Source organism: Callorhinus ursinus, unplaced genomic scaffold (genome assembly GCF_003265705.2).
Source record: "Callorhinus ursinus isolate GAN/ISIS: 27379988/994484 unplaced genomic scaffold, GSC_fseal_2.0 scaffold88, whole genome shotgun sequence".
In the NCBI taxonomy this organism is placed as follows: Eukaryota; Metazoa; Chordata; class Mammalia; order Carnivora; family Otariidae; genus Callorhinus; species Callorhinus ursinus.
The window spans coordinates 2,466,657-2,491,309 of record NW_027397150.1 but is presented as its reverse complement, the minus strand read 5'-3'; the positions used below and the strand labels follow the sequence as shown (position 1 = coordinate 2,491,309).

Genomic DNA, 24,653 nt, shown 5'->3' with positions numbered 1-24,653 from the left:
CTTATGCTTTCTTTGATTAGTGTTAGCATGTTTTCTCTTTCTCTACCCATTTACTTTTAATCTTTATATGTCTTTATACTAAAGTGGGTTTTGTTTTTGTTTTGCTTTGTTTTTTTGAATCATACTTCAATTTATTGGCATTGTCAGGCTGTGAACAAGACAGGTATTTTTTTTCCCATGAAGGGAGATCTTTTTCAATCTGCCCTAACATGTGCCCACACATCATCACCTGGAAAATGCAGCGTTTCAAGCTTCAGTCAGAGTAGATTATTCCTTTTTCACTTTCACAATTTTTTTGCTGCTGCTGGAAGTCTTCTGGGCATTTGTTTTGAATTCTATCATCAGTGCATCTCTCACTGCTTTTGCACAAATCTGGGAGTATCAGATGTAGCTGAGTCCAGTCTGTCACCAGTACACCACCATGATGTCTCAAGAGTCAGTGCCTCTGGCCAACTTGCAAGGACATGTCAGTGCTGGCTTAGTGGGCAGCCCAGCTACAGGAAGATCAGGCCTGAGAAACAGAAGGGGCAGGATTCTGGACCTGCCAATCCTGCCACCTCTTGCCCCTATCCACCTCCCTAATGGTCCCTGTTGTCCACCAGGAGCCAAAAGGGTCTCGTTTTTTTTTTTATCCATTCTGACAATCTCTGTCTTTTCATTGGTTCATTTAGATCATTGGCATTCAAATTGTTTCTTGATATCGTTAGAATATTATTTACCATATTTGTTACTGTTTTCTATTTGTTTTTCTTGTTCTTTGTTGTTATTATTGCCTTACACTCTTTTTCTGCCTTTTGTGGTTTAATTGAGCATTTTATTTTCTCTCCTTTCTTAGTATGTATGGTATACTATTTTTTTAAACTTTTTTTTGTGGTTGTTCTAGATTTTGCAGTATACATTTACAACTAATCCAAGCACATTTTCAAATAACACTATACTGCTTCATGTGTAGTGTGAGTACCTTATATAACAAAATAATCCTAATTCCTCTCTCCTATCCCTTGTATCATTGTCCTTCATTTCATTTATATATAAGCATTCAGAAGCATATATATACATAAGAAATATACATAAGCACACACAATTGAATACATTGTTGTTATTATTATTATTTTGAACAATGTGTTATCTATTAAATCAATTAAGAGTAAAAAAATAAGTTTTTATTTTACCTTCACTTATTCCTTGTCTGATGCTCTTCCTTTCCTTATGTAGATCTGAGTTTCTGACCTATATTATTTTCTTTGTCCCTAAAGAACCTTTGTGAATATTTCTTGCAAGGCAGAACTACTGGCAACACATTCCCTCAACTTGTGTTTGTCCAAGAAAGTCTTTGTTCCTCCTTCACGTTTGAAGGATAATTTCTTAGGATTCAGAATTTTAGGTTGGTGGGTTTTTTTCTTTCTCTCAACTCTTTAAATATCTCACTCTATTCTCTTCTTGCTTCCAGTCACTTTTTTTTTTTTTTTAGGTTAAAGAAATGAGCAACATCAAAGATATATATTGCAACTTCATTTGCTGGTCAGTGACATTAGTGACTTTTTGCTGAATAAGATGGTAGTTATTAAATACTGGAATAGTACTTCCTCAAATTTGGCATGCTATTTACAACATCAAGGCTACAGTCATGATATACTTTTTTTTTTTTTAAAGATTTTTTATTTATTTTTTAACAGAGAGAGAGACAGCGAGAGAGGGAACACAAGCAGGGAGCATGGGAGAGGGAGAAGTAGGCTTCCCACCACGCAGGGAGCCCAATGTGGGACTCGATCCCAGGACCCTGGGATCATGACCTGAGCCGAAGGCAGACGCTTAATGACTGAGCCACCCAGGTGCCCAGTCATGATATACTTTTAAGTGTAATCTGAATCTTTATCTTTTCTTTATCACTTTCTTACATCTATAAACTCAACAAAACATTAAAACCAAAGCTCTGGTTCTATCATTTGCCAGTAGGCTCCCACCCTGCCTGATTTCAAGCTACCAACATGGTGTCATTGAAGGTAGTACAGCAGCCCATATGATATCTGGTATTTTATTTCCACCATAGAGATACAATAGTGGTAAATGTCCTCAAGAGCATAGATAACAGTAAAATGTTGTGAACTAATTAGAAAGTAATGAGTTTTGAGTTTTTATTCCTTTAGTTTTAATATAATTTACTTAACTGTAAATTGATACAATTTGAATTCTTAATAATGGTAATATTTATCAATCACCCAGCTCACAAGATTCCTGAAAACTTAACAATCGGCTCTCACTAGTTGGTACATGCTGGCTCCCTCACACCACCAGGTAGTATTGTGGGGAGGATGCTTGAGTGTCACATGAGAGAGGGAGAAAAGCAGTGAAGATAAAGAGTAAGTTCACATATATCACCAGCTCTTGTTACCCTAATTTCCTCAGGAAGGCCCATTGGAGAGTGTCTCTCATCTGTTAAAATGGGCTTTTTTATTTTTAAGATTTTTTTATTTATTCATTTGAGAGAGGGAGAGACAGAGAGCCCACGCAGGGGGAGAGGGAGAGAGAGAGAGAGAGAAGCAGACTCCCTGCTGAGCTGGGAGCCGGACATGGGACTCGATCCCATGACCTGGGATCATGACCTGAGCTGAAGGCAGATGCTCAACCATTTGAGCCACCCAGGCGTCCCTAAAATGGACTTTAAAAACAAGAGTCTAGCCTCTCAAAGTAAAAGATGGTAAAAGCATCTTTCCAGTGTTTTCATTTTTATAGCTTAACTCATGGAAAAATATGTCTTTCTTCTGCCAGTTTTAGTCCCTTCCCCTCCACAAAAAGTTAGACACAAGCTCTGAAATAAAGGTACCCCCTCCAAACACAACCCAGAGCTCATTAAATTCTACCACACTGCACCTAGCTGGGAAATTGGGTTTCTGCCAACTGATCTGTCCTTGCCTTCCCCATGTCTCTGTGGCTTTGGCATCAGGACCTGACTGCATGTGAAGTTGTGGAACAAATCAAACATGAGACGTAAGAACTCTTTAACGTTTAGTCATCCAAGTTCAGCCTTGAACTAACTGACCCAGATTTCGGGACGGTCTAACAAGACTCCATCTCTTCTTTGCACTCTAAGAAGAGTTACCAGACAGAACTACCAGGGAAGGCAGGGGTGGGTAGGAGGGGGGTAAATTTCTGCTCAAGGCTGGGTTTGCTGAACTACTTTCCCGTCTTTAGCAGTCTGAGCATTTGACACGAACTTCTTGGGAACAACAAAGTGATTTAAAGCCTGAAAGGAGATGAGCAATCCTCGAGACTCAGGCAGAAAAAGTCCCAGTGATACAGGAAGCCATCTGGTTCCTGATGCATAACTAGGCGGCAGAGCCACCTCTGCCTGACACGGACCTCACTCATTCTGTCGTGGCATCTGCAAGCAGCTGCTGGGCTCCTCAAGCGGCTCCCTTCCCTCTCTTCACCGGCTGATGGATCCTAAGGGGCTCCTCTCTTTGAACTTCCTGCTGTTTCTCTCCCTGGCTTTTGAGCTGAGCTGTGGAACAGGTGAGTGTTCATCTGTTTGAGGATGTGAGTCCTGCCATTACCTGCCAGGAGTCAGCGAGCCCATGGATGGAGAGAAGTCGTAGGGGCTGGGGGTTGTGGTTTGGCTGCCTCTCTCTCAGGGCTTGGCTCAGAGTTCCTTCTGACTCTTTGAAAGGGGAAGGAATATTGTGGGTTCCTGGATGCCAAGGCTCAGCCCCACCAATCTTAGTTTCCACGGAAAGCAGGAGCCCTCAGCCAAAGGCACTGGTCACATTCCAGAGCAGGCTCTCAGGGTGGGACGTTCTAGTCAAGGTTCTGGTTGAGTGGTTGTTTTCACATCTGACAAAGACCCAGGCTAAGGGGCTGAGAAGGACGGATGGAGCTTGGGGAGAAGATGACTCCTACATCCCTGCCCTTGAAGGGGATCCTCACACATGTGAGCAAACCAGAGCTATGGTCCAACAACAAGGAAGGGCTGTAGGGGGAAGGGAGGGTAGAAGTGAAGTGAAAACCTCAGGCATCAGCTGAGAACAGACAGTGGCCACAGTGTGGTCATACTGGTGGCTACTTTCCTGGAAGAGACCCTCCCAAGGCAGTGAGATAGGGAGAGGCCAGGATTTCTGGAAATGCAAATTGGGAACTCTCCAGGGTCAGGGCAGCTCTAGCGGTAGAGCCAGACACACAACACAGGGTTTGGGGCTGGGCTCTGCTCTTGTGTTTCTGGCTTGTGTTCCTCTCAGAGGCGAGCTGGGGTTCTCTGTTAGTAGTATCAGTGCTATGAGAAACAGTATTTGAGAAAGAAAAAGCCGTACAAGGAGTGGACTTTGGGCTCAGTGAGGAGTGTTGAAGTGCCTGGAGGCCGGTTACACTAGAGGAGGCAGCCTGGAGTGGAAGCAGCATTAGGGAAGGGGGGAAATCCTGAGGCTCTGGGTGTTTTGCACTTGGGGTTTTCAAGACCGCAAATCCATTAAGGACTTTTCCAGGAAAAGTCCAGAGATACACTAGGGATGTCGGAGAGGCTGTGCATGGGATCTATCTTTTGCCAGACTCCCAGATAAAGAGGACATTTCTCCACCCCCTGTTTCCCTTGAAATCAGACAGACCCATAGCTATTGCTTTCTGAGGTCTAGGGAAGGGGTGATCGAGCTCAGAGTTCAGAAAACCAAACTGAACCACTTTAAGCCACCAAAGAGAGAGCCAAGACTTCCCAGTGCACCTCATTTGTGACTCTACCATTTGGGGATATTTTTCAGTGACTATCAGGAATGATGGGGTTGAACAGTGGGCTGGACTTTTTAAATCTCTGTGCTTGCTTGCCTGCTGGCCAGCCTGGCCCATGGTGTGCCCATGGCAGCAGGTGCTGACAGCGCTCCACTGGAGGTTTGGAGGTCCCTTGTTAGTGAGAAGCAGTACAGCCCCGTGGGGGCTTTGTGACCAACCTTTGGCATCTGTCTTCCTTGCATTCTGTTTTCTCTGAAATATGCACATTTTTAGTGTTTTTATTTTTAAATACACACCCTTTTGTGAAACCCCAATTAAACACAGATGGAAAAGCTTTGCAAGTGGGACAGGTCAACCATGACAGTTACTCAACCAAGAAGTGCGATTCTTGTAAAATCAGGACCCACCCTCTTTCCCATCTCTACTCAGCTTGCCTCCCAATTCCCTGTCAGAATTGTAAAATCAAAAGTCCACATGTCCCTTCCACCAATAAAGTGAATTTTCCATTCCCTCAATGGTATTTTTTGAAAATAGACTTTATTTTTGGAGAAATTTTGGGTTCACAGCAAAAGTGAGCAGAAGGTACCAAGATTTCCCCCTACTCCCACACATACATAGCCTCCCTATTATAAGCATCCCCCACCAGAGGGATGCATCTCTTACAACTGATGAGTTGCCCCAGGGGGATTTTGTATTCCTCCATGTGGGTCTGCCCCACCTCCTTCACACACATGAAGGACAAGTGTGTGGGTTCCAGACTTGACCCATCTTTGTTCACTGGGCCATTCTATCCCAAGATGTAGATCTAAGCACTTCTCAAAAGACTTAATACTGGGATACTTTTTTTCAAGAGATTTAATACTGGGAATATAATGCCATCACCTTCACATCTCCAGCACCAGACTGGAAATCAGAACATCAGGGCTCATTGGTTTTATCCATAGACTGACTTTGGACAATCCCATTGAGTAACTATCTATTAAGGATATGTGATGTGGCAGGAATTGTGCAAGGTGTGGGGGAAGCAAAATGAACATCCACAACTTCTGCCCAGCACCTGACACAGTATCTGGCACATCAGAGCCCTTCCACAAATGATTGTTGAATGAATAATAATAGTATGCACAGCTTGCTTGCAATATACCAGGCACTGTCCTAAGTGCTCTGTATATTATTCATTTAATTCTCACACCAACTCTATGAGATATGTTATTATTGTTACCAGCACAATTTTATAGAAGAAGGAATGAGAGGCACAGAGAAGCTTAGCACTTTCTCTGTAGTCACACAGCTTGACTTCAGAGACCTCAATAAATGAACCTGGATAAACTTATGTTCGGTGGGAGTGGGAGGCATGCTAAAATTTGTATCCAGGTCCCATGGTAAAAATTAGAATATGCTATCTATAATTGGAACATATAAGTTGATTTTAATTGAATTGAAATGAAGTGCAGGAGTATTCAAAAGGTGAGAGAAGTTGATAAAATTATAGAAGGAAGTAGAGGGCATATGGAAGTATTTGATCTGGAATTGGGAAAGTGGATAGGAACTTCTTTCATCATGTAAGTTTTCATTTAATTTTTTTTAACTAGTTTGTTTATTGGAAGAGTATCACACATATGTCTATTTAAAACCTCAAAAGTACAAAAGGGTATATACAATGGAGACAAATCCCCCTACCGTCCCCCCTGCTGGAGGCAACTGCTATCACCAGTTCCTTGTGTATCTTCCCAAATATATACACTGGATTTTTGTAAGACTTGAAGAGAGTATTCCAGATGAAGGCACCAATGCAGAGGTGAGGTGTTGCGAGTGTTCAGGGGGATGGCAAGTGACCTGCTGAGCTTGAAGCCTAGGGTCCATAGCCAAGGCTTTTCCATCTGCTCAGCTGGCAAGCAGGGAGAAGGGTCCCCATCATTTCTCCCCACACTGTACTTCTTAGGGATGTTTTACAGATGAAACAGAGTACATTCTGATTTTGGAGAAGGGGGGAACTTAGACTCTGTAGCCATTTGCTCACTCATTCAGTTTTTCATTCTCTTGAGCAACAAGGATTTACTGAGTTTCCTCTATGTCCCAGGTGGCTGTTAGGACTATAAGTGGACAAAACAGACACAGTCACTACTCTCAGAAGCTTATTCCTGAGTAAGGATGACAGGCATAGAATCAGAGTTAAAAGCGTGATGAGTGATGTGAAGGGGACATACAAAGGCACTGGAGGGAGGCCTAGATGAAGCTAGGGGTCAGAGGCAGAGACGGGAAGGATGGAAGGAGTTAGTCAGGAAAAAAGAGGGCAGTAACTGGTGTGTTCAGGCTGGGGCATGGAAATGCAAGTACTCTGAGTCAGAAAGACCCAGCAGCATCAAGGAACAGGGTGGCGGGGGATGGGCAGGGTTGAAGAGGATGGCTCCTGGGACTGGAGGTTAAAGAACAGCTTCTCTTCCGGGGCCTAGATTTGCTGTAAGAAGTGTGAGGACTGGAGAGACGCCCGCCTCCTCTCCCTGAAAGCTATGGCGAGAGGCTGTGAGCCCATGTGAACGTGTTATGACCCAGCAAAACAAAGCGAGTGGTTATCATTAGGTGGGAATCCCGTCTTGTGAAGGGTTGGCCAAGTGGGGCTCATTTCAGGAAAATATCCATGGGTCCATGTGAATCACTCTACTTTCTAAGTAGAATTACCCTTGAAGAAAGTGAGTTGGTGTTAATGGCTACAAATGTTTCCTCCAGACTCTTTGAGTAAACAGGACTGACTGAATCACAGCCCGCTGGAAAACACGCATCAGGCAGTAGGATGTTTCAGGAGGGGGGACTCCACTTGAAGGGTTTTGTGAACCACTTTAAAGTCCCCACTTGTTTTTCCATTTGTGCTTAGGTGGTGCTGGTTTCTGGTACCCCTTCCAGAGCCAGCCACTCACACACACTCGGTTGTGAGATCACCAAGCTTCATGTGGGTTACAGGGTGTGAGGGTTTCTTCCTAACCGATTTTTGATCTCACTCCCCGTGCGTGAGTGTGCAGATGCTGCCCAGACTGCCTTCACATCTGCTCCTTTTCTTTTTCTCTTTCCCTTCCTATTTTCTTTCATTGATTTCTTTGGTGGTCGTGGTGGCTCCTCCCTATTCTGTCTTACATCCTCCCTTCCCCTCACTTTTCCTTAATCGTTTCTAGTCTCCACCAATCTCACCGTAATTTCAGCCCCGGTGGACTGCCTATTGTTTTCTCCCAATCTCTGGATCTCTAGCTTGATACTAGCTGGGCCCTTTATGGGCCCGTGTTGAGATTTCAGGGCATTTTGGTATCAAGAACATCTGGACCAGTTTGTCCAATTCTCCAACAGCCCATGTGAGCCACAAGTCAATGGTGTCCTTTCTAGGTGACTGCACTCCTTAACCCGGCAGTTTTGTTTTACTTCTCTGGCTTCCTTATCAACTAAAGCAATCTATGCTCTCTGAGTCATGGGCTCATTCTTTTATGAGAATTAGCTTATGGTTAAGTTCAGTTACATAACGGACAAAGCTAAATGAAAGAGATTTTAGTTAGGTAATGTAGCTTTCAGCACTCATATTTTGAACAGGTATTTATTAAACGCCTACCATATACATGTTTTGTGGGTTAACTATTGTTGTAGGTCTTAGACACAAAACAATGAACAGAGGGGCGCCTGGGTGGCTCAGTCGTTAAGCATCTGCCTTTGGCTCGGGTCATGATCCCAGGGTCCTGGGATCAAGCCCCGCATCGGGCTCCCTGCTAGGCAGGAGGCCTGCTTCTCCCTCTCCCACTCCCCCTGCTTGTGTTCCCTCTCTCGCTGTGTCTCTCTCTGTCAAATAAATAAATACAATCTTAAAAAAAAAAAAAACAACGAACAGAATGAAATTCTTCCTCTTAAAGAGTTTGCATCCTAACCAGGGACACAAAAATAAAATAAAATAATGTACGATGTATCATCTGACAGGGGTAAGTGTGCAGTCAGAAGGGGTGTTTATTTTATATAGGATGGTCAGAGCAGGTTTCTCAGAGGAGATAATTTTTTATTGTTATGTTAGTCACCATACATTACATCATTAGTTTTTGATGTAGTGTTCCATGATTCATTGTTTGCACATAACACCCCGTGCTCCACGCAGAACGTGCCCTCTTTAATACCCATCACCAGGCTAACCCATCCCCCCACCCCCTCCCCTCTAGAACCCTCAGTTTGTTTCTCAGAGTCCATCGTCTCCCATAGCTCATCTCCCCCACCGATTTCCCCCCCTTCATTCTTCCCCTAGAGGAGATAATTTTTTGAAAATAAAGTGAGGGAGTGCGCTATCCTGATATATAAAGAAAAAAGATATCTAGAGAACAGCAGAAGCAAAAGCTCTGAGCAGGGAATGTTCTTGATGAGGTGTTTGAGCCAGTACAACCATAGTGCAGTGAGTGGAGAGAGAGGGCAGGAGAGGGGTCAGGGACGGGTTTACCCAGAGTCTTTGAAGCCATAACAGAGCCTGTGGATATCTTTTCTATGGGTTTCAGAAATCCCTGGAAGTTTTAAAGCAGGAGAGAGACAAAATCTGACACAGGCTTAAAAAGATGACTCTGTCTACTGCACGGATGCCAGGAGATTAGTTGGAAGCCAATGGCTATGTCAGGCTGTGACTCCGGTGGCAGCAATGAGGGAGGTTTGAGGTGCTTGGATTGCAGACATGTTCTGAAGTTAGAGCCAACAGGATTTGCTGATAGACTCCGTAAGGAGTATGAGAGAAGGAAATGAGTCAAGCATTTGGTCTCAGAATTTGGGGGAGTTTCAATGTTGTCAGTGGGAGGGGCTTTGGAGCCAAGAGTTTGTTTGCTAAGTTTGCAATGCCCTTTCGACCTCCAAATACTGATCCATGTAGGCAGTTTGGGTGGGAGATCTATCTCTGTAAGCGTTCCAGAGGTCTGTCAACCCATGCAGCTGGATGAGCATGGCTGGGAGGGACGAGGTCTGAGTACTGAATCCCGGGATGATCCAATATTTAGAGGTCTCTAAGAGCAGCAGTTTCCAGTCAAGGAGACCGAGAAGGAGAAGCCAGTGAAATGGGAAGGAAACCAGGAGAGTGGGGTTCTAGGGATTGGATGAAGGCAGTGTTTCAAAGAGGGACTGATGAACAATATCAAGGGCTCCTGAGAAAGCAAGATGAGGATGGAGAATGGATTCAGCACCACGGCACATACAGTGACCTTGATGAGAGTGGTTCCAGTGAGTAGTAGGGAAGAGCAACTGCTAAGAGTAGGTACAGGAAAAATGAGTCAGGAAACAGAAACAGAAAATACAAACACACATTAAAGGACTTTGCAATAAAGGAAAAGAGAGAAATGAGGCAGCAGCCAGGGATGAACCTGGGGTCAGGGGAGGGGTTTGTAAGATGAGGGAAACGGGTTGGTATGCTGTGTGTTGGTGGAAATAACCCATAACATTCTATACCAGTAACAAAGCTGATGGTGCAAGGGGTGGGGGCTATTGCAAGAGCAAAGGCTTGAGGTGGGTGAGTGTTCCATGATGGAAGAGGCTAACCTTAATGGGAGCATAGACCATCCATCTGGGTAGGTAGGTTTCTTGGTGGTAGTTTCAAATGGAAGTTCTCTTCTTATTTCTTCTACGTTTTCAGTGCAATGAGAAGCAGAGTCATCAGCAGAGGCCATGGGTTTGAGGAGAGAGGAGGTGTTAAATAGTCAGCAGTAGGATCTCTTACAGTGATTTGAAAGGGTGTGGTTTTTGTTGTTGTTGTTGTTTTGGGTTTGTTTTTTGTTTTTTTTTGTTGTTGTTGGCTCAGCTCTTTTGAAAAAGAGAAATAAAGTAATTTCTTACCCTTGATATTAGAAACTATCTTATGGTCTTTTCGAGAGCAAGAATTCCACAGTTTGAACACTGGGCTCACCACTCTCCTAGCTCTACATCCCTCAGACTTTTCTCTTTCTTCATTATCTGAAATGATGCTCTGTAGCCTTGGTCTCCTGGGCTCACGAGATCAGAATCAGCTTCAGTTGCTCTCTGCCCTTCATACTATGTACCCAGGGGTGGTGAGAAGTCTGGTCAAGGAATTAGCAGACCTGGCTTCTAGACCCGTTGTTGGTTGTGTGACTTTAGGGATGTCATTTAACTTCTCTGTGCCTTAACTATAAATCTGAGTTGACAGGATTATCTCCCAGATCAAAGAAACCCAGTGTCCTAGTTAGTCTGTACATCTCCTTTGTAAGTAATTTTAAGATTTACATTGGGATTTTTGAAACATTGAGAATATAGTGGGACTGTCATGACCATTCTTATAGGATACTAAGGACCTGGCAACCCCAGGGATAGTGCAAGAGGAAGAGGGAGCACCTTCCATCTGTCATTCCTGATCCACAGACAGGATGTGATTCTCAAAGGCCCCTACAAAAAGGGACTTTCTTATTCTTCCTCACACAGGTGAGAGCTTGATGAATTGCCCAGAGATCCCTGGGCGGTTGGGAAGCAGTTTACTGCTGTCCCTGGCATCTGAAGGGGTAAGTAAGAGCATGAACAAGAGCATCCACATCCTCGTCACCAGAGCAGAGTCACCGAGAAACAGTGTCAAGAAGAAAATAGCGTCTCTGGATCTTCCAGAAGGGGGTTCTCCACGCTATCTGGAAAATGGCTATACATTTCATCTGGAAAACCTGAGCCTGGGGATCCTGGAAAGCAGAAAGGAAAATGAGGGCTGGTACTTCATGACCCTGGAGGAGAACTTTTCAGTTCGACACTTCTGTCTGCAGCTGAAGCTCTATGGTAATAATGGGGCTTCCCCAGTCTGCACGGGCCAGGGTGGGGGGCACCCGAGATCATCCTTTACCTAAGGATTTAGGCGTCTCTCAGAAGCAAGAGTATCCAGGATTGGGAGCAACTTGAAAGGTCACCTAGTCTAGGGTGTTTAAACTGTGCTCTAGGAAGAGGTTTTAGAGATTCACAAAACTCTTTTTGTCCAAATTGCTCACTGATGGTAGTTGATTAGCACTAGTTAGCCCTACCCCCATTTCCCAAAGAAAAGGAACCCAGTTGCCTATGGACTATAGGGCCTGTGGTCCCAAGAGTCTCAATTAGCAAATAAGACTTGGTTTGAAAAAAAGGTTTTTTCCCTCAATTTTTAAAATGTTTGAATACCATAGATCGAGCCCAACCTCTTTTCCATCGATGAGGACATTGAAATCCAGGGAGAAGTGGTTGGCTTGTGCTTATACAAGTCCTCGTGGGTGGTTCCCTGAATCAGCCCATGCACCACTCACATGCCCTGTGCTCTGGCACAGGACCGCATCTACCTGGGGGAAAAGCACTTTTTCTCATTGAAACAGAGGCTCTGGTTATAAAGCCGCTCAGCTGCAGAACTTGAACTAGAACATAGGTCCATCTGAAACCAAGGCCAGTGCTTTTTTGAGCCTCTTTAACTGCCAGCCCCTCTTGAATGCACGCAGAGTTTGTGTCTCTTTGGCCCGGAGGCTCTTTGAATTTCCAGGAATCCTGACAACAGCCATGCAGGTTGTCCTGCTTTCTCATAGAGAGACTTTCTTGTCTTTGAGATGGGACAGAGAGCCCCACCTACCCAGCATTCCCCTTCCTCCACATAGTGTATGCAGGCTCCCCTCAGCCCTCTGCCAGGTACCGGAGAGCTCTGACTACTCCAATAGTGGCCTAGGGATGACACATCATGCATTTTCTAGAATAGTTCACTGCTTTTGTCACATCTTGTCACATAAATTCTTACCTTGGAAGATAACAGTTTCTGCAACCATGAAAGAAAGAGGCTGGGTTTCAGAGTCAGACAGCCTTAGGTTCTGATCTCAGCTTGAGTGATATTATGTGAGACACTCCACCTCTCTGGGACTCAGTTTCCTCATCTGTAAAATGGGAATACTTATAACTAAGGTTATAATTGTTGAGAAAGTTGTCGAGAAGATTAAAGACTATGACAGATGTAAAATTCCAGAATCATGCCCATCCTACAGTAGTTGCTCAATAAATACAACCTGCCCCCTTGCCTTGGCCATTTCACAGCATTAGAGTGAGATCCCCACCCCTGCCCCACTGCCCGACACAGACACACACAGACACAGACACGGACACATACACACACGGACACATAGACACACAGACACACACTCACAGACGCCCACCCATCCACCCACGCACACACTCCAGGTAACACCCCACCACTATGTCATTCTTTCATGTCTAGAGGTAATACTTTAGCCAGTGACAATTAGACCATGCAGGATTAGTTGGCAGAAAACACCACAGGTAGAAAACAGAAGAGCAACTCAGATTGGGAGCATCAGCAAGAGCAAGCAGATTCCTAACAGTAGTGGTAGGAGGGAACTAAAAGACAAATGATTTTTCCCTATTTTGTGCTGAGGTCGTACTGGAAAGGAGTATAGTGGAGAGAGAGGGATTTGGGGGAACCAGCAGATCCCCACTAGAAATAAATCACACTGCAGACCCACAGGGAGGGAAAACTACCATTAGGCTGCATTTTCTTCTAACAAGAAGGTCACGTTAGAATCTCAGGGGGTTCAGTGATGGCTTCCTTCCTCCCCCTCCTGACAGAGCAGGTCTCCACTCCGGAAATTAAGGTGTTGAACTGGACGCAGGAGAATGGGAACTGCAGCTTGACCCTGGCCTGCGAAGTGGAGAAGGGGGACTATGTGGTTTACAGCTGGAGTGAGGAAATGGCCACCGACCCACTGATCCCAGCCAACGGTTCTCACCTCCTGCACCTTCGCCTTGGCCCTCAGAATGTCAACAATGTCTACTTCTGCACCGCGAGCAACCCCATCAGCAGCCGCTCACAGACCTTCACCCCGCAGTCCAAGTGCAGGCCAGAATCTTTAGGTGAGTGCCCTGGTGGGGGTGGGCGTGGCACATTGATGATATGGGCTCAGTCCTCACCTGGAGTAAATGCTCTGCTCCCATAGCCGTGGCCTCCACCTTGGTAATAACACTTTCCATTTTCTCTATAGTTGAGAAAAGCCTCCTCATATGCATTCAGTGAATTGCCTCAGCTCATCATCACCGGGTTGACATTATGCTCGGTTCATACTTGAGGACAACAATAAGAAATGATGGGGCCAGACCCAGAGTGCAGGCCTCCCAGTTGTGACTCTTCCTCTCCCCTCCTGTCTTGGCTCCAAGCTGCAAGGGCAGCTGGGTGAGAGAATGAAGGTGGCAGGTCCCGACTCCCCAGTCCATACTCCACTAATGGTGGGTCAGGTCTGTACCATCAATAAGTACAGTTGACCACCTATGCACAGAAAATTGGGCATGGATATGATACATGATCTCTGCACTCCAGCAACATGTTGTAAAGATAAGACATGAAATATTTGCTCAATAATGAACAGCAGGATGTAATGAAGGGCCACATTTTATCGAATGGACTGTGAATCTCATAGCAAGTCAAAGGCCAGGGGAGTCAGCTCTCAGACTGAGACCTGGACTGTTTGGGAATAATAATAAATCATGTAGTACTTTGTTATTGGCAGAGCACTTTCAGTGGTATGATCTCTTCTGATCCTCACAATAACCTTACCAGATACGTGGTATCATCGTCTTCATTGTACAGATGAGGAACTTGAAGGTCGTAGCATTTAAGTACCCTGCTCGAGTTTCTTCAAATGATAAACAGCAGAATCAGCACCTGCACTCATACCTTCCGACTGCTCAGTCTCCAGGAAGAAGAGCCTCATTATTCTGCTGTCGGAGGAAGGGAGGGCTGGCTGATTAAGTAGTTGTTTGAGGTCGGAAGCAGGAAAGACAGACCACTGAGCCTTTTCAATAACAGATCGTGTGTCCATGCCTCAGGGGTGCATGGGGACAGAAGGACCTGGGTTTTGCCTTCAAAGAATTACCTATGTCATGACATTCTCCTTCCTGCATCCACCACAGGGAACAGGAGTCATTCCAAGGAGACTTCAGCCCGCAGTAGACTTGGTGTCTGTGCAGGAGGCTTTATAGAGTTTACAGAAGGTGGCCCCAGGGACCCTCGACCCAATGCTGTTCTGTTTACTTACAAGGATAAGGTCACTTCACCTAAGACTTAGATGCTTTATCTAAAATAATAACAACTGACAGACCTTAATTGTTTATTGTGTGCCACTTAGGTGGAATCTCATTTAATCTTCACAGCCACCAAACAATATTAGTATTCCCACTTTATAGATGAGGAAAGAAAGATATCAAAAGCTCACACGCAGAGCAAGTAACAGCTGAGCTGTCTGATCCTGGAATCCTCACAGGAATTAGTGGAAGAGATAATGCACAAAAATCGCGGGGTTTTTTCTTGGGGGCACAAGCTTCTGTGGTTATAGCAACCCTCTTAGAGCAAAGACAGGACACCAAGTGTTTTACCCTGGCCCATCTCAAAAAAGGAAGAACTCTCTTCATGCTTCTCAGTGTGACTTAAGAAGAATTGAATTAGTGCATCCCAAAGCCTTGATAGTTCATGAAGCTTAGGTAGGGGCACTTGGCTCAGGACATTCTAAAGAAACAGGTGCAGATGCTCCCACTTGCCTAGGCTACATTAAGGACCAAGTATGCACAATATGACCAGCTTTACTGAGTATGGAACAGGCTCTATTGAGGGGTGAAGGAACATGAACAACAGAAACATGGCATCGTGAGAAAGCCCTGTGAGGATCTCAACTCAGCTGTTAGGAGAACCACCTGACATGAGGCAGTCTTTTCACTGTCTTGGGCCCCTGTTCCATCATCTGTAAAATGAAAAGGGTGACCTAGTGAAGTTCTGTCCAGAGTCCATATTCTATGATTCAGTTTGCACGTACATTCATAAGAAGTGCTAACAAAAGGTTACAACAAGTATTAGTCTGCTGAGGCTGCTGTAACAAAGTACCAGAGATGGGGTGGCTGAAACAACCCAAACTTATTGTCTCACAGTTCTGGAGGTTAGAAGTCCAAAATCAAGGTGTTGGCAGGGCTGGTTCCTTCTGAGGCTGTGACAGAGGGGTCTGTGGAGGTCCCTCTCTGTGGCTGGCAGGTGGCTGTCTTCTTCTGTCTGTTCACACTGTCTCCCCTTGAAGCATATCTCTGCTCAAATTCCCCCTTCTTATAAGGACACTGATCATATTGGATTAAGCCCCCCCCCTGTAACTAGGGCTGCCATAACAGAATACCACACACTGGGTGCTTGAATAACAGAAATTTATTTTCTCACAATTCTGGAGGTTAGAAGGCCAAGATCAAGTGTTGGCAGGGCTGGTTTTTCTTTCTGAGGCCTCTCTCCTTGGCTTGCAGAAGGCTACCTTCTTGCTGTGTCTCTATAGGGTCTTTCCCCTGTGAATGCACATCCTGGTGCCTCTTTTTGTGTCCAGATTTCCTCTTCTTATAGGGACACTAGTAAGATTGATTAGGGCTTCCTCTAATGGCTTAATTTTAACTTAATCACGTATTTTAAGATCCTATCTTCAAATACATTCACATTCTGAGGTACTAAGCGTTAGGGCTTCAACTTAAGAATTTGGGAGGGATACAATGCAGCTCATAGTGCCACCCTGATGACCTCAATTTAACTTGATTACCTCTATAAAGACCCAGTTTCCAAATAAGGCCATGTTCTAAGGACTTCAACATATGAATTTTGGGGGGGAAACACAATTCAATCATAACACAAATAGAGATCCCTCTGGTGCCTGGGTGGCTCAGTTGGTTAAGTGACTGCCTTCAGCTCAGGTCATGATCCCGGAGTCCCGGGGTTCGGGTCCCGCGTCGGGCTCCCTGCTCAGCAGGGAGTCTGCTTCTCCCTCTCGTGCTCTCTCACTCTCTCTCTCTCCCTCAAATAAATAAATAAAATCTTTAAAAACAACAACAACAACAAAAAACAAATAGAGATCCCTCCTCCCTTCCTCTAAGGATGAGGGACAACAGCACATCAAAGATTACATAGCTGGTCTGTGGCGTGCCATTCCTAGTCCACCAGGTTGCCTAAAGACAGAAAGCAGAGTTTTATTAGTTTATTGATTTGTGTTTGCAAATGAATATTATTAATTCTTTAAAATACTGTGCTTAGTTTGCCAAAACTTTTATTGAGCTTCTACTATGTTCCAACACTGTGCTCGGTGCTGAGTACACAAAGACGAAAAAAGCCATGATTTTTGCCCTTAAGGAAGAAGATAGTTTCTGTAAATAACTTATCCTAGATTGTGTGGTGTGATGGGCAGAATGGAGGTAAAAAGAGGAAGTGATGATGGACACCATCTGGAGGAATCAGAGAGAGCATCATAGAGGATGTGACATAAACTGGATTTTGAAGAATAAACAGAAATTATCCAGGCAGATAAAAGAAAGACATTCCAGGCAGAAGGAAAAGCAGAGGCACCTGGGTCTTGTCTGGTATTATCCTATAGGCAATGGGAAGTAATAAAGCTTTTAGGTAGAGGAGTAACATGATCACCTTTGCGTTGCAGAGAGAAAATTCAGTGGTGTGGAGAAGAGGTGGGGGCAGGGCAGAGGCAGCAGAAAGAGAAACTAGTTGTGGGGAAGAGCTACCATTGCAGTGATCCATCAAGAGATGACAAGGCCTGGACCAAAGCAGTGACCATTAGTTTAATGAAGACTTCATACAAGGGACTTTCCAGTCTTGGGATGAAGTGGTGGGGTCTGAGAGTTTATTAAAGGTCTCTTCACCATGCCAGTTTTCTAATGACATTTGTCCAGGCTCTCAGTCATATATATTCATCCTTTTTCCAATTGCCACATCATTACTTTACAGTAAGAGACATTTTAATGTCTCTTGCTATGAAGCATCTTTATTGCAAAGTCCAAGTCTTAGTTTGCTTACAGAGCACTCTTGGGGAGTCATGCAAAGCATGTTCATGTGGGTCAATCGTGTATGACCTGCTGTTGTTCTTCATGACCATCTTCTGAAATAGTTGTATCTATGCTAGAATGAATAATACAAAACCTTAAGTAATTCAGCTAAAAGGGAATGCCCCTGGAAGCTCATCTTGAAAAGAGGACCCTTTTCAGTAGATTAGCAGAAAGTTGGCTCAGCAAGTCTGGGTTAGCTCAGAGGAAGAAACAAATGACACCTACCAGTGAGCCCCAGGGGCTCCCCCTCTCTGACAAGGACTTTCTAATAATGGGAGCACCCACTGCTACAGAGTCATCTAGACGTTCCATGCACAGAGGCAAGTCCCTCTTCATGGTACTCCCAGTCAAGTAAGCATGACAATAGTGGTAGAAGGATGGAACCTGGTACCTCTCATGGGCCTTGTTTCATGGCCACAGCTGCTGCAAGGGAAGCTGAGATGGGTAAGCCCAAGCTGGACAGCCATGTGACTGGACGAGGTTTGTGCTGCCATGGAAGCGTGGGGGCAAACTGTGGGCACAGCTGCCAGCCTCTGACCCACAATGCTGGTTGGGACAGGCAATGTAAGGGGTTTTTCTGGAAACTGTGAACTCTGTAAAAATGTGTACTTGGATGGTCCCAGATCTCAAATTAGTGCATGGTTTGTGTGAGCATCCTTCCCCCACCCTCAATTCTGAGTGGAAGCCACCATCAGCAAGAAGGTGGTTTTTTTTTGTTTTGTTTTTTTTTTTTTAAGATGGCTGGCTTCTTCAAGTAGTTGTGTGCCTTGCAGACTGCTTGCTGACAGAACCACATGAAAGGCAGGAAAGAGATCTAGCATTCTCAGACCGTTATGTTAGCGTCTTGGATCTCCTGGGGGCAAACTATATTTGTTTCTCAGAGTCTCTTTTGTTTACTTCTTTATCTCCTTAAAGAATAAGTTTTGGGGACTTGAAGGAGGTGAGAAGCTTTTGTGTTTCTGTGGCAGCCAACTTTTCAAGATAAAAAAGGTCCTCCAGCATTCTCCTTGGAGGCATGCCTACTTGCCAAGTTGTCACGGTTTAAATCACAGCCAGTAGGGTAGAGGAGTGGTGCTGGAGTTCTCAACCGGCCTCCTTGGCTGCTTCTAAGAGGCTCCAGAGGGGAAAGGCCCCAACTTTCCTGTACGGGAATATTCAGATTCGGTTTCTTTGCGAATGAACGAACAACATTGCTCTGATTGCTGAGAAGCACCGATCTGAGAGTCCTCACTGAGGAAGAAGATGGAGAACTGGAGTCTTCTGTCACAGGAAACGGTGGTTTGAAAATGGGAACACAGGTGGTGCTGAGGGCACAGGCACTCCCTCTTTTTCTGGTTCCATCTCATTATTGTGAAGCATATGCTAAGTAGGTCATCACTCATTCCCATCGATTGCTGCTTTGAGCCATTCAAAAGTAAGTAACCCTGCATTCCTTCTGAGACCTTCTGATATTCAGCGCTGTGATCATTCTTAACCAAAGGATACAGGACAGTCCTCCCCCCCAGCTTTGTTTTATGGCTTCTAATTTAATCTACCTTCCTTCATCATGCGCTTATTAAGTGCCCCCCTAACCCTACGTTGTATCAGGTGGGAGGCAGTGCAAATAAAGCACAAGGAACAGGGTCTACCTTCTGGAATTTACAATCTAGGTGGGACCTTACTAGGTAGGAAAATATTATCATCTTAAGAAACCTCTACTAGAATTCTTCTCATAAGGAACAGGGTACCTTCATGTAAATGTTAGAGGGCAGAAGGTAAGACCCACCCCAAGGAATCCAGCTGTGGGTTATATGATTCTGTATGAGAAAGGGGACAGATATGGCTTGTGCAGATATAGGAAGAGAAGAAGAGGGTCTGAGCCTGTCAGATGGTGTAAAGCTGCCCGGTTTACAATGGACTCTGCTCCCTGTGACCTTTCAGCTCTTCAGTAGAGGATTCATATCCACAAAATTCTTGGTGTAGGTTTTGGGCATTTTTTGTGTGGAAACTGATGAAAGCACAGAGCCTTGCACGCAGGATAGCCCCGACTGCAGCAAGCAGAGCCACAAGAGCAAAGACTTGGAGGACCACCAGGAAGTAATTACCAGAAATTGCAGGAATCCCCTGCAGCCTGACCCCAACAAGCCATAAAAGTAGCATTTTGTCCATGTTTATCCAAATTGCTAAGGGCATAGAGTTTCTGACATTCAGTTTCCATATAAACATTCAAATCACTAGATAATAGTGCCAAATAGATGAGCACCAAGTGCAAGACCACTTGGACCTGCTAGATAGGGAAACCAAGTCATAGGCAAACAATAGGATGGGGCTGGAGTGTCTCTGAACACCAGTGAAGGGACTTCTCTGGATGTGAGATCAAACCTATCTTCTGTCTTTCCAATCAATCAATAGGACCTACTGTGTGTCAAGTCCTAAGACAGCCACAAAAGAGGTAAAGAGGTGGCCTCTGGCCTCTGAGAGGCTAGCAGCTAGGTCGGGGATTTGAGGCTAGTGGAAGGAGTTGACATTTCTGCACCACATTTATGCTCCAGGCATTGCTCTGGGCACTTCCCATAATTATTTCCTTGGCTTGTTAGAAAGACTCTGTGAACTAAATATTGTTGTACTCATTTTACAATCAAGGGGACTGAGGCCCCAGAGGTTATGAGCAATCTATCTGAGGTCGCAGAGCTATCAAGTGGTAGGTCCAGAATCTGAATCCACCTATCTGGTTCCAAATGACCTCGCTGAAAATGGTCTGCACCGCAACGGTAGTGTCACAACTCAGGTTCTAAGACACATGACGAAAACCAAGGTGCTGCAGAGTCCCAGGGAGAAGGAAGAATGGGAGCTGGAATGGTCAGGGAAGCTGACACAGAGAGGGTAGAATTGGCCTGGGGCCAGCATTGGGCAGGCCTGGTGGGCAGCTGAAGGTTGAAGGGGGGGCACAGCACAGGGGACAAGAATGGGCAGGTGTTGGAGGGAGGATGTTGACGGTATGGGCACCTCCCAGGGCTTTCCTTGTGGGGGGCCCATCGCCGTAGGGGAAAACACAAAATATCAAGTCTTCATCCTGCCCAGCTCTGCCATCGGCTTCTCTGTGACTCTGGGGACACCTCTGAATCTCAGGGTCCTCAACATAAAATTAGTGAGTTGGGTAAGATAGTGCAATAGCTCCCTTTAACAATTAAAAGCCTCTGTGGACCTATCACTTAAGTCCTCGAACAGATTCAAATTAAGAGAAAAATTAGGGCTTATGAAAGATCTCTCAGGACAAAGGCCTCTCAGATCTGGCGGGAGACAAGCAGATGCTGAACATTTATGTTATAGGACAAGGATAGCAGATGGCTTTCATCCTCCTGACTCCCTGGAAAAGCCAGAGAAGGCTGGGGCGCAGTCCTTTTTAGTTCATGTGAGAAGGTGAGCCACAGAGCATCAGCAGCATGCACCAGGCGACAGGGGAAAGGCTTGCTTGGCAGGTGTTCCCAGTGCAATTTTGTTATCTGCTACGTTGTGGTTCAGAGGCAACCCCTTGTTGGTTGGTTTTACTTTATTTGTATCTCAAAGGAAATTTGAGAGAAATAGTACCTTTTAAAAGGATTGAAATGGTTGGAGTCTTTGTTCTTAAATGAACTGCTGTTTTAGAAGGTCCCAACCTAGGTGAGGGATGAAGGAAGAGGAAAGAGTCTCAAAACAGTCAGAACAACTGTAACAATCTGCTGGGTCAGTTCCATGGGCTGATGGAACACGATGGGGCTTGGCTGCTGCCGTGCAAGTGTCAACTGTGTTTAGAGCCTTAATGCTATTACCATGAGTCTCTCTGACTCTCCAAGAAGTCTGTCTTCAGCATTCAGCCACGTTTCCACCCCTAGACCAAGCTCTAGTATATGAAGGTCTCCGTGCCTGCTTCCTTATGCACGAAATGAGAGTAATGAGAGTCACTACCTTGTAGGATTGTTGTGAGGATTAAATCCATTAGTACACACAATGCACTAAAAATAAAGCCTGGCCCATTGACAATGCTCCATAGTTGTCTGTTATTATCTGAGTAAGCTGGATGTCTTGTTTGCTGGGGCATTAGGTCTCATTCACTGTTTTTCAAGGTACTGCTCCTGGCTTGGAAGGATTTGGCGAAGTGCGTACAGGAGAGAAAGCAAAAAAAAAAAAAGAAGAAGAAAAAAAGTAGCTCTATGACCTTGAGCCTGGCTGACTGCTACTCTAGGACTTGTATTAAGCACTGGAATCCCTGAGAGGAAAACACACATGCTTTTCTTTCAGTTCAGGTTCAGTGGGTTCAATAGAGTTATTTGCATGGGAGGACAATAATAGTACTATTATGTTTATTTTTAAAGAACAAAAGTCGGTCGTTCTTCCTCCCAGTGTCACATGAGCGTGGTGTGAGAGTGTGGGGACAGCAGGTGGAACCGGCATGTTCTCTTTACCAAAGTGGTTGCAGGACTCCTCAGAGACTTAAAACCAGGGAAATGGGCAAGCGATGTGGACTTGGGACAGACAAAGATGAGTCTGATTTTGGATACGTGGTCATGCAGGTGCAAATCAAGCATTTGAATAGAAAAACTGCTACAGGAGTTAGGACATTTCCATAGGAAATTAAGAAAGTCAAATATGGTGAGAGGAATTAGGATAAGAGAAGAGGTAGGAAATCGTTAGTGGTCTGCAACTGCTGTCTGAAACCATTAGAATGGATGTGTCCCCTGAGAGAGAATATAGACAGAGAGCACGGGGCTTGGGCTCCCCACTTCCGTGAAGGATGTTTTTAAACTTACAGTACTGTTGAGATTGCCCTTTGACTTTTTTTTTTTTTTTCAGAATCAACACAATGGGGACTGTATGCTGGGCTGTTCTTAGGGGGCATCGTTGGTGTCATCTTGATTCTCGAAGTGGTAATACTGCTGTTGAGAAGAAGAGGTAGGTGTCTGCCAATAAAGAGATTCATATCAGACTCTGTGGTAAGCAGGGAACCTCTCCGCACAGGCAGATCTGCTTGCACCACTCTGGCTTTCTGCCTGAAGCACCTTTGCAGTAACACTAAATACACATATCCTGGGACCTTGCTCAATTCAGTCTAATTCAGTATGTCTTGATCCCTAATTAGGCCATGGGGATGGAAAGAGGGATGAGCCACAGAGGTTGAACGTGGGAGACACGACAGAGATCGTTCATGTTCAATATGACTAGCACTGCTGGGGAGGAAGGTACAGGATGCTGAAGGCGTCCAGACAAGAGACTTGACAACGTTCACTAGACACAGAATCCAGGGGACTCTTGGATCTTGTTCAAGAAAAGTTATAATTACGGACCAAAAAAAAGGGGCATTATAATAAGATGTTTTCATCCAAGGGTTGAAACTTTTCTAAAACCTCTTTTTATTCTTGCAGTTTCCCTCCGAGAATAGTAAGTTAGTTGTCTCTTCGTGACTTAGCAGTGGGGTAACAGAGGCACAGAGAAGCTGTGTGACTTGTGCAAGTTCACCCGCCCAGCTAATGAGAGAACCAGAACTGTACGTCTCCCAACAACCAGGCCACGTGCCACTGGGAAGACCCACAGCAGAGGGAACGCTTTTTACTAAGATTTTTACACAAATTCTGACTCATCTTGGGAAACTGTACAATTTGTGAGGTTGCTTAAGGCCTAACTAAACAGTATAGAAGATCAACCAGGGTAGTTATTAAGGCCCAGTTATTCCCTGGCAGTTTAAACGCCTGGGGGATGTGTCTCCTGGCCTCCCCTCCAAAGGGTCCCCTGTTCCACGTCACAGGGACATGTGCTCGGCCACACTTTCATCACCCACCCCCACCGAAGTCAGAGGTCCTGCCCCCAGACCAGGATAGGCCCCTGGGCTGGCCTTCCCACGGTGAGGACAGGACTTGACCCTCACACCACCAAGTCGATGGCTGATCTTATTCTCAAGTAGATCAGCGTTCTCACGTGTAAGCTTCTCAAAAAAGCTCTTACCACAGCACTCTTGCTGGGTTTGCTTGTATAAGAAAGTCTAGATCACAGCACATCCACCTACTTTTATCTCATTTCCTCCAGCTAAGAGTTAGATGGGGAGTGGTGAGGGTAGGGTGATTCAGACAGAAACTGTGATGAGAGCCTAAGGCGATGGGGCAGGGCACCCACAATTGGCCGGATAGGAAGGAAACGTTGAGATACCAGGACGGAGAAAACGGAGATTAACGCAGCCATGCTAACCTAGCCGGAGTGGGTGCCAGGGTCCTAACTCACATTCTTTCCTCAACCACATTCTGCTCACCGCATGTTTGCGCTCTGAAGGGAGTAATGCCCCCCATCTCCCCACAAGTCCCTGTCACCCTCCTCAGCACACATATCCATCCTTGTTTCCAGCCACCCTGTACTCCTTGTAAGCCAGGAACATGAAATCTTGGCCTCAAACTTACGGGAAAACCTACATTAATTCCTGTACCCTTTGCAAGACTTTGTTTTGATTCTGTTAGCACTTTCTAATGCTGTCACCTCCAAAATGCTGCCTGGCTCTGAAGGTGTTCAAATGGTTCCTCTGGCAATTTCATATCCAGAATACAGTGGTTAAAAACATAGGGTTTGGCATCAGACAAACTTACATTCAAATGAAGACTTTGCCACTGACGAGCTATGTGACTAAATAAATGAACTCTCTTCTGCAAAATGGGGATGATATTATGTACCACATGGTATTGTTGTGGGGATCCATGAGTCCATACACAGAAAGTACCAAATACAGTGGCGTCCATGCTTAGACGATGGATCATGGACAGGTGCATGATGGATGGATAGATGGATGGATGGATGGATACTTACACACATAGACAAATCTTTTAATGGAGTTGAATTAACACATCAATGTTTAAGTCCTATGGCCAGCAGGGGGTGGCACAAGGAGCATCTGGGAATAGTCCTTAGAGCCAATTTAAGTACATGAAGTCCTGCTAACAAAGGACAATTTCGTGCTTCAGGACACAGTAGGAAAGGACATTACACAGTCATTTTACAGTTATGGTATGAGGCCTTCAAGTGCCCCAGAAACAGAGGGATGAGAAGCTGAGTGAAGCAACGTACAACAAGCGGGAGGGTACAAAAGAGTAATGAGC

The 24,653-nt window shown here is 45.1% G+C and overlaps 2 protein-coding genes across 3 annotated transcripts in view; one reads left to right on the top strand and one right to left on the bottom strand.

The window, feature by feature from the left end:
* Positions 1 to 267: 267 nt before the first annotated feature.
* LOC112814893 (ATP synthase F(1) complex subunit epsilon, mitochondrial-like) lies at positions 268 to 423 on the bottom strand. The gene is given in 1 exon segment (XM_025860656.2): positions 268 to 423. A coding segment is annotated over 1 exon segment (156 nt).
* Positions 424 to 3,146: 2,723 nt separating this feature from the next.
* SLAMF1 (signaling lymphocytic activation molecule family member 1) overlaps positions 3,147 to 24,653 on the top strand; it is a 33,554-nt gene continuing 12,047 nt past the window's right edge. Inside the window, exons 1-5 of one of the 2 annotated variants that reach the window (XM_025860655.2) lie at positions 3,147 to 3,513; positions 11,140 to 11,478; positions 13,288 to 13,572; positions 22,372 to 22,508; positions 23,371 to 23,405. In XM_025860655.2, coding sequence (XP_025716440.1) covers positions 3,438 to 3,513; positions 11,140 to 11,478; positions 13,288 to 13,572; positions 22,372 to 22,508; positions 23,371 to 23,405 — 872 coding nt within the window. In that variant the 5' untranslated portion in view covers positions 3,147 to 3,437. The remainder of the gene's footprint in view (positions 3,514 to 11,139; positions 11,479 to 13,287; positions 13,573 to 22,371; positions 22,509 to 23,370; positions 23,406 to 24,653) is intronic. The other variant, XM_025860654.2, reaches the window with a different exon arrangement.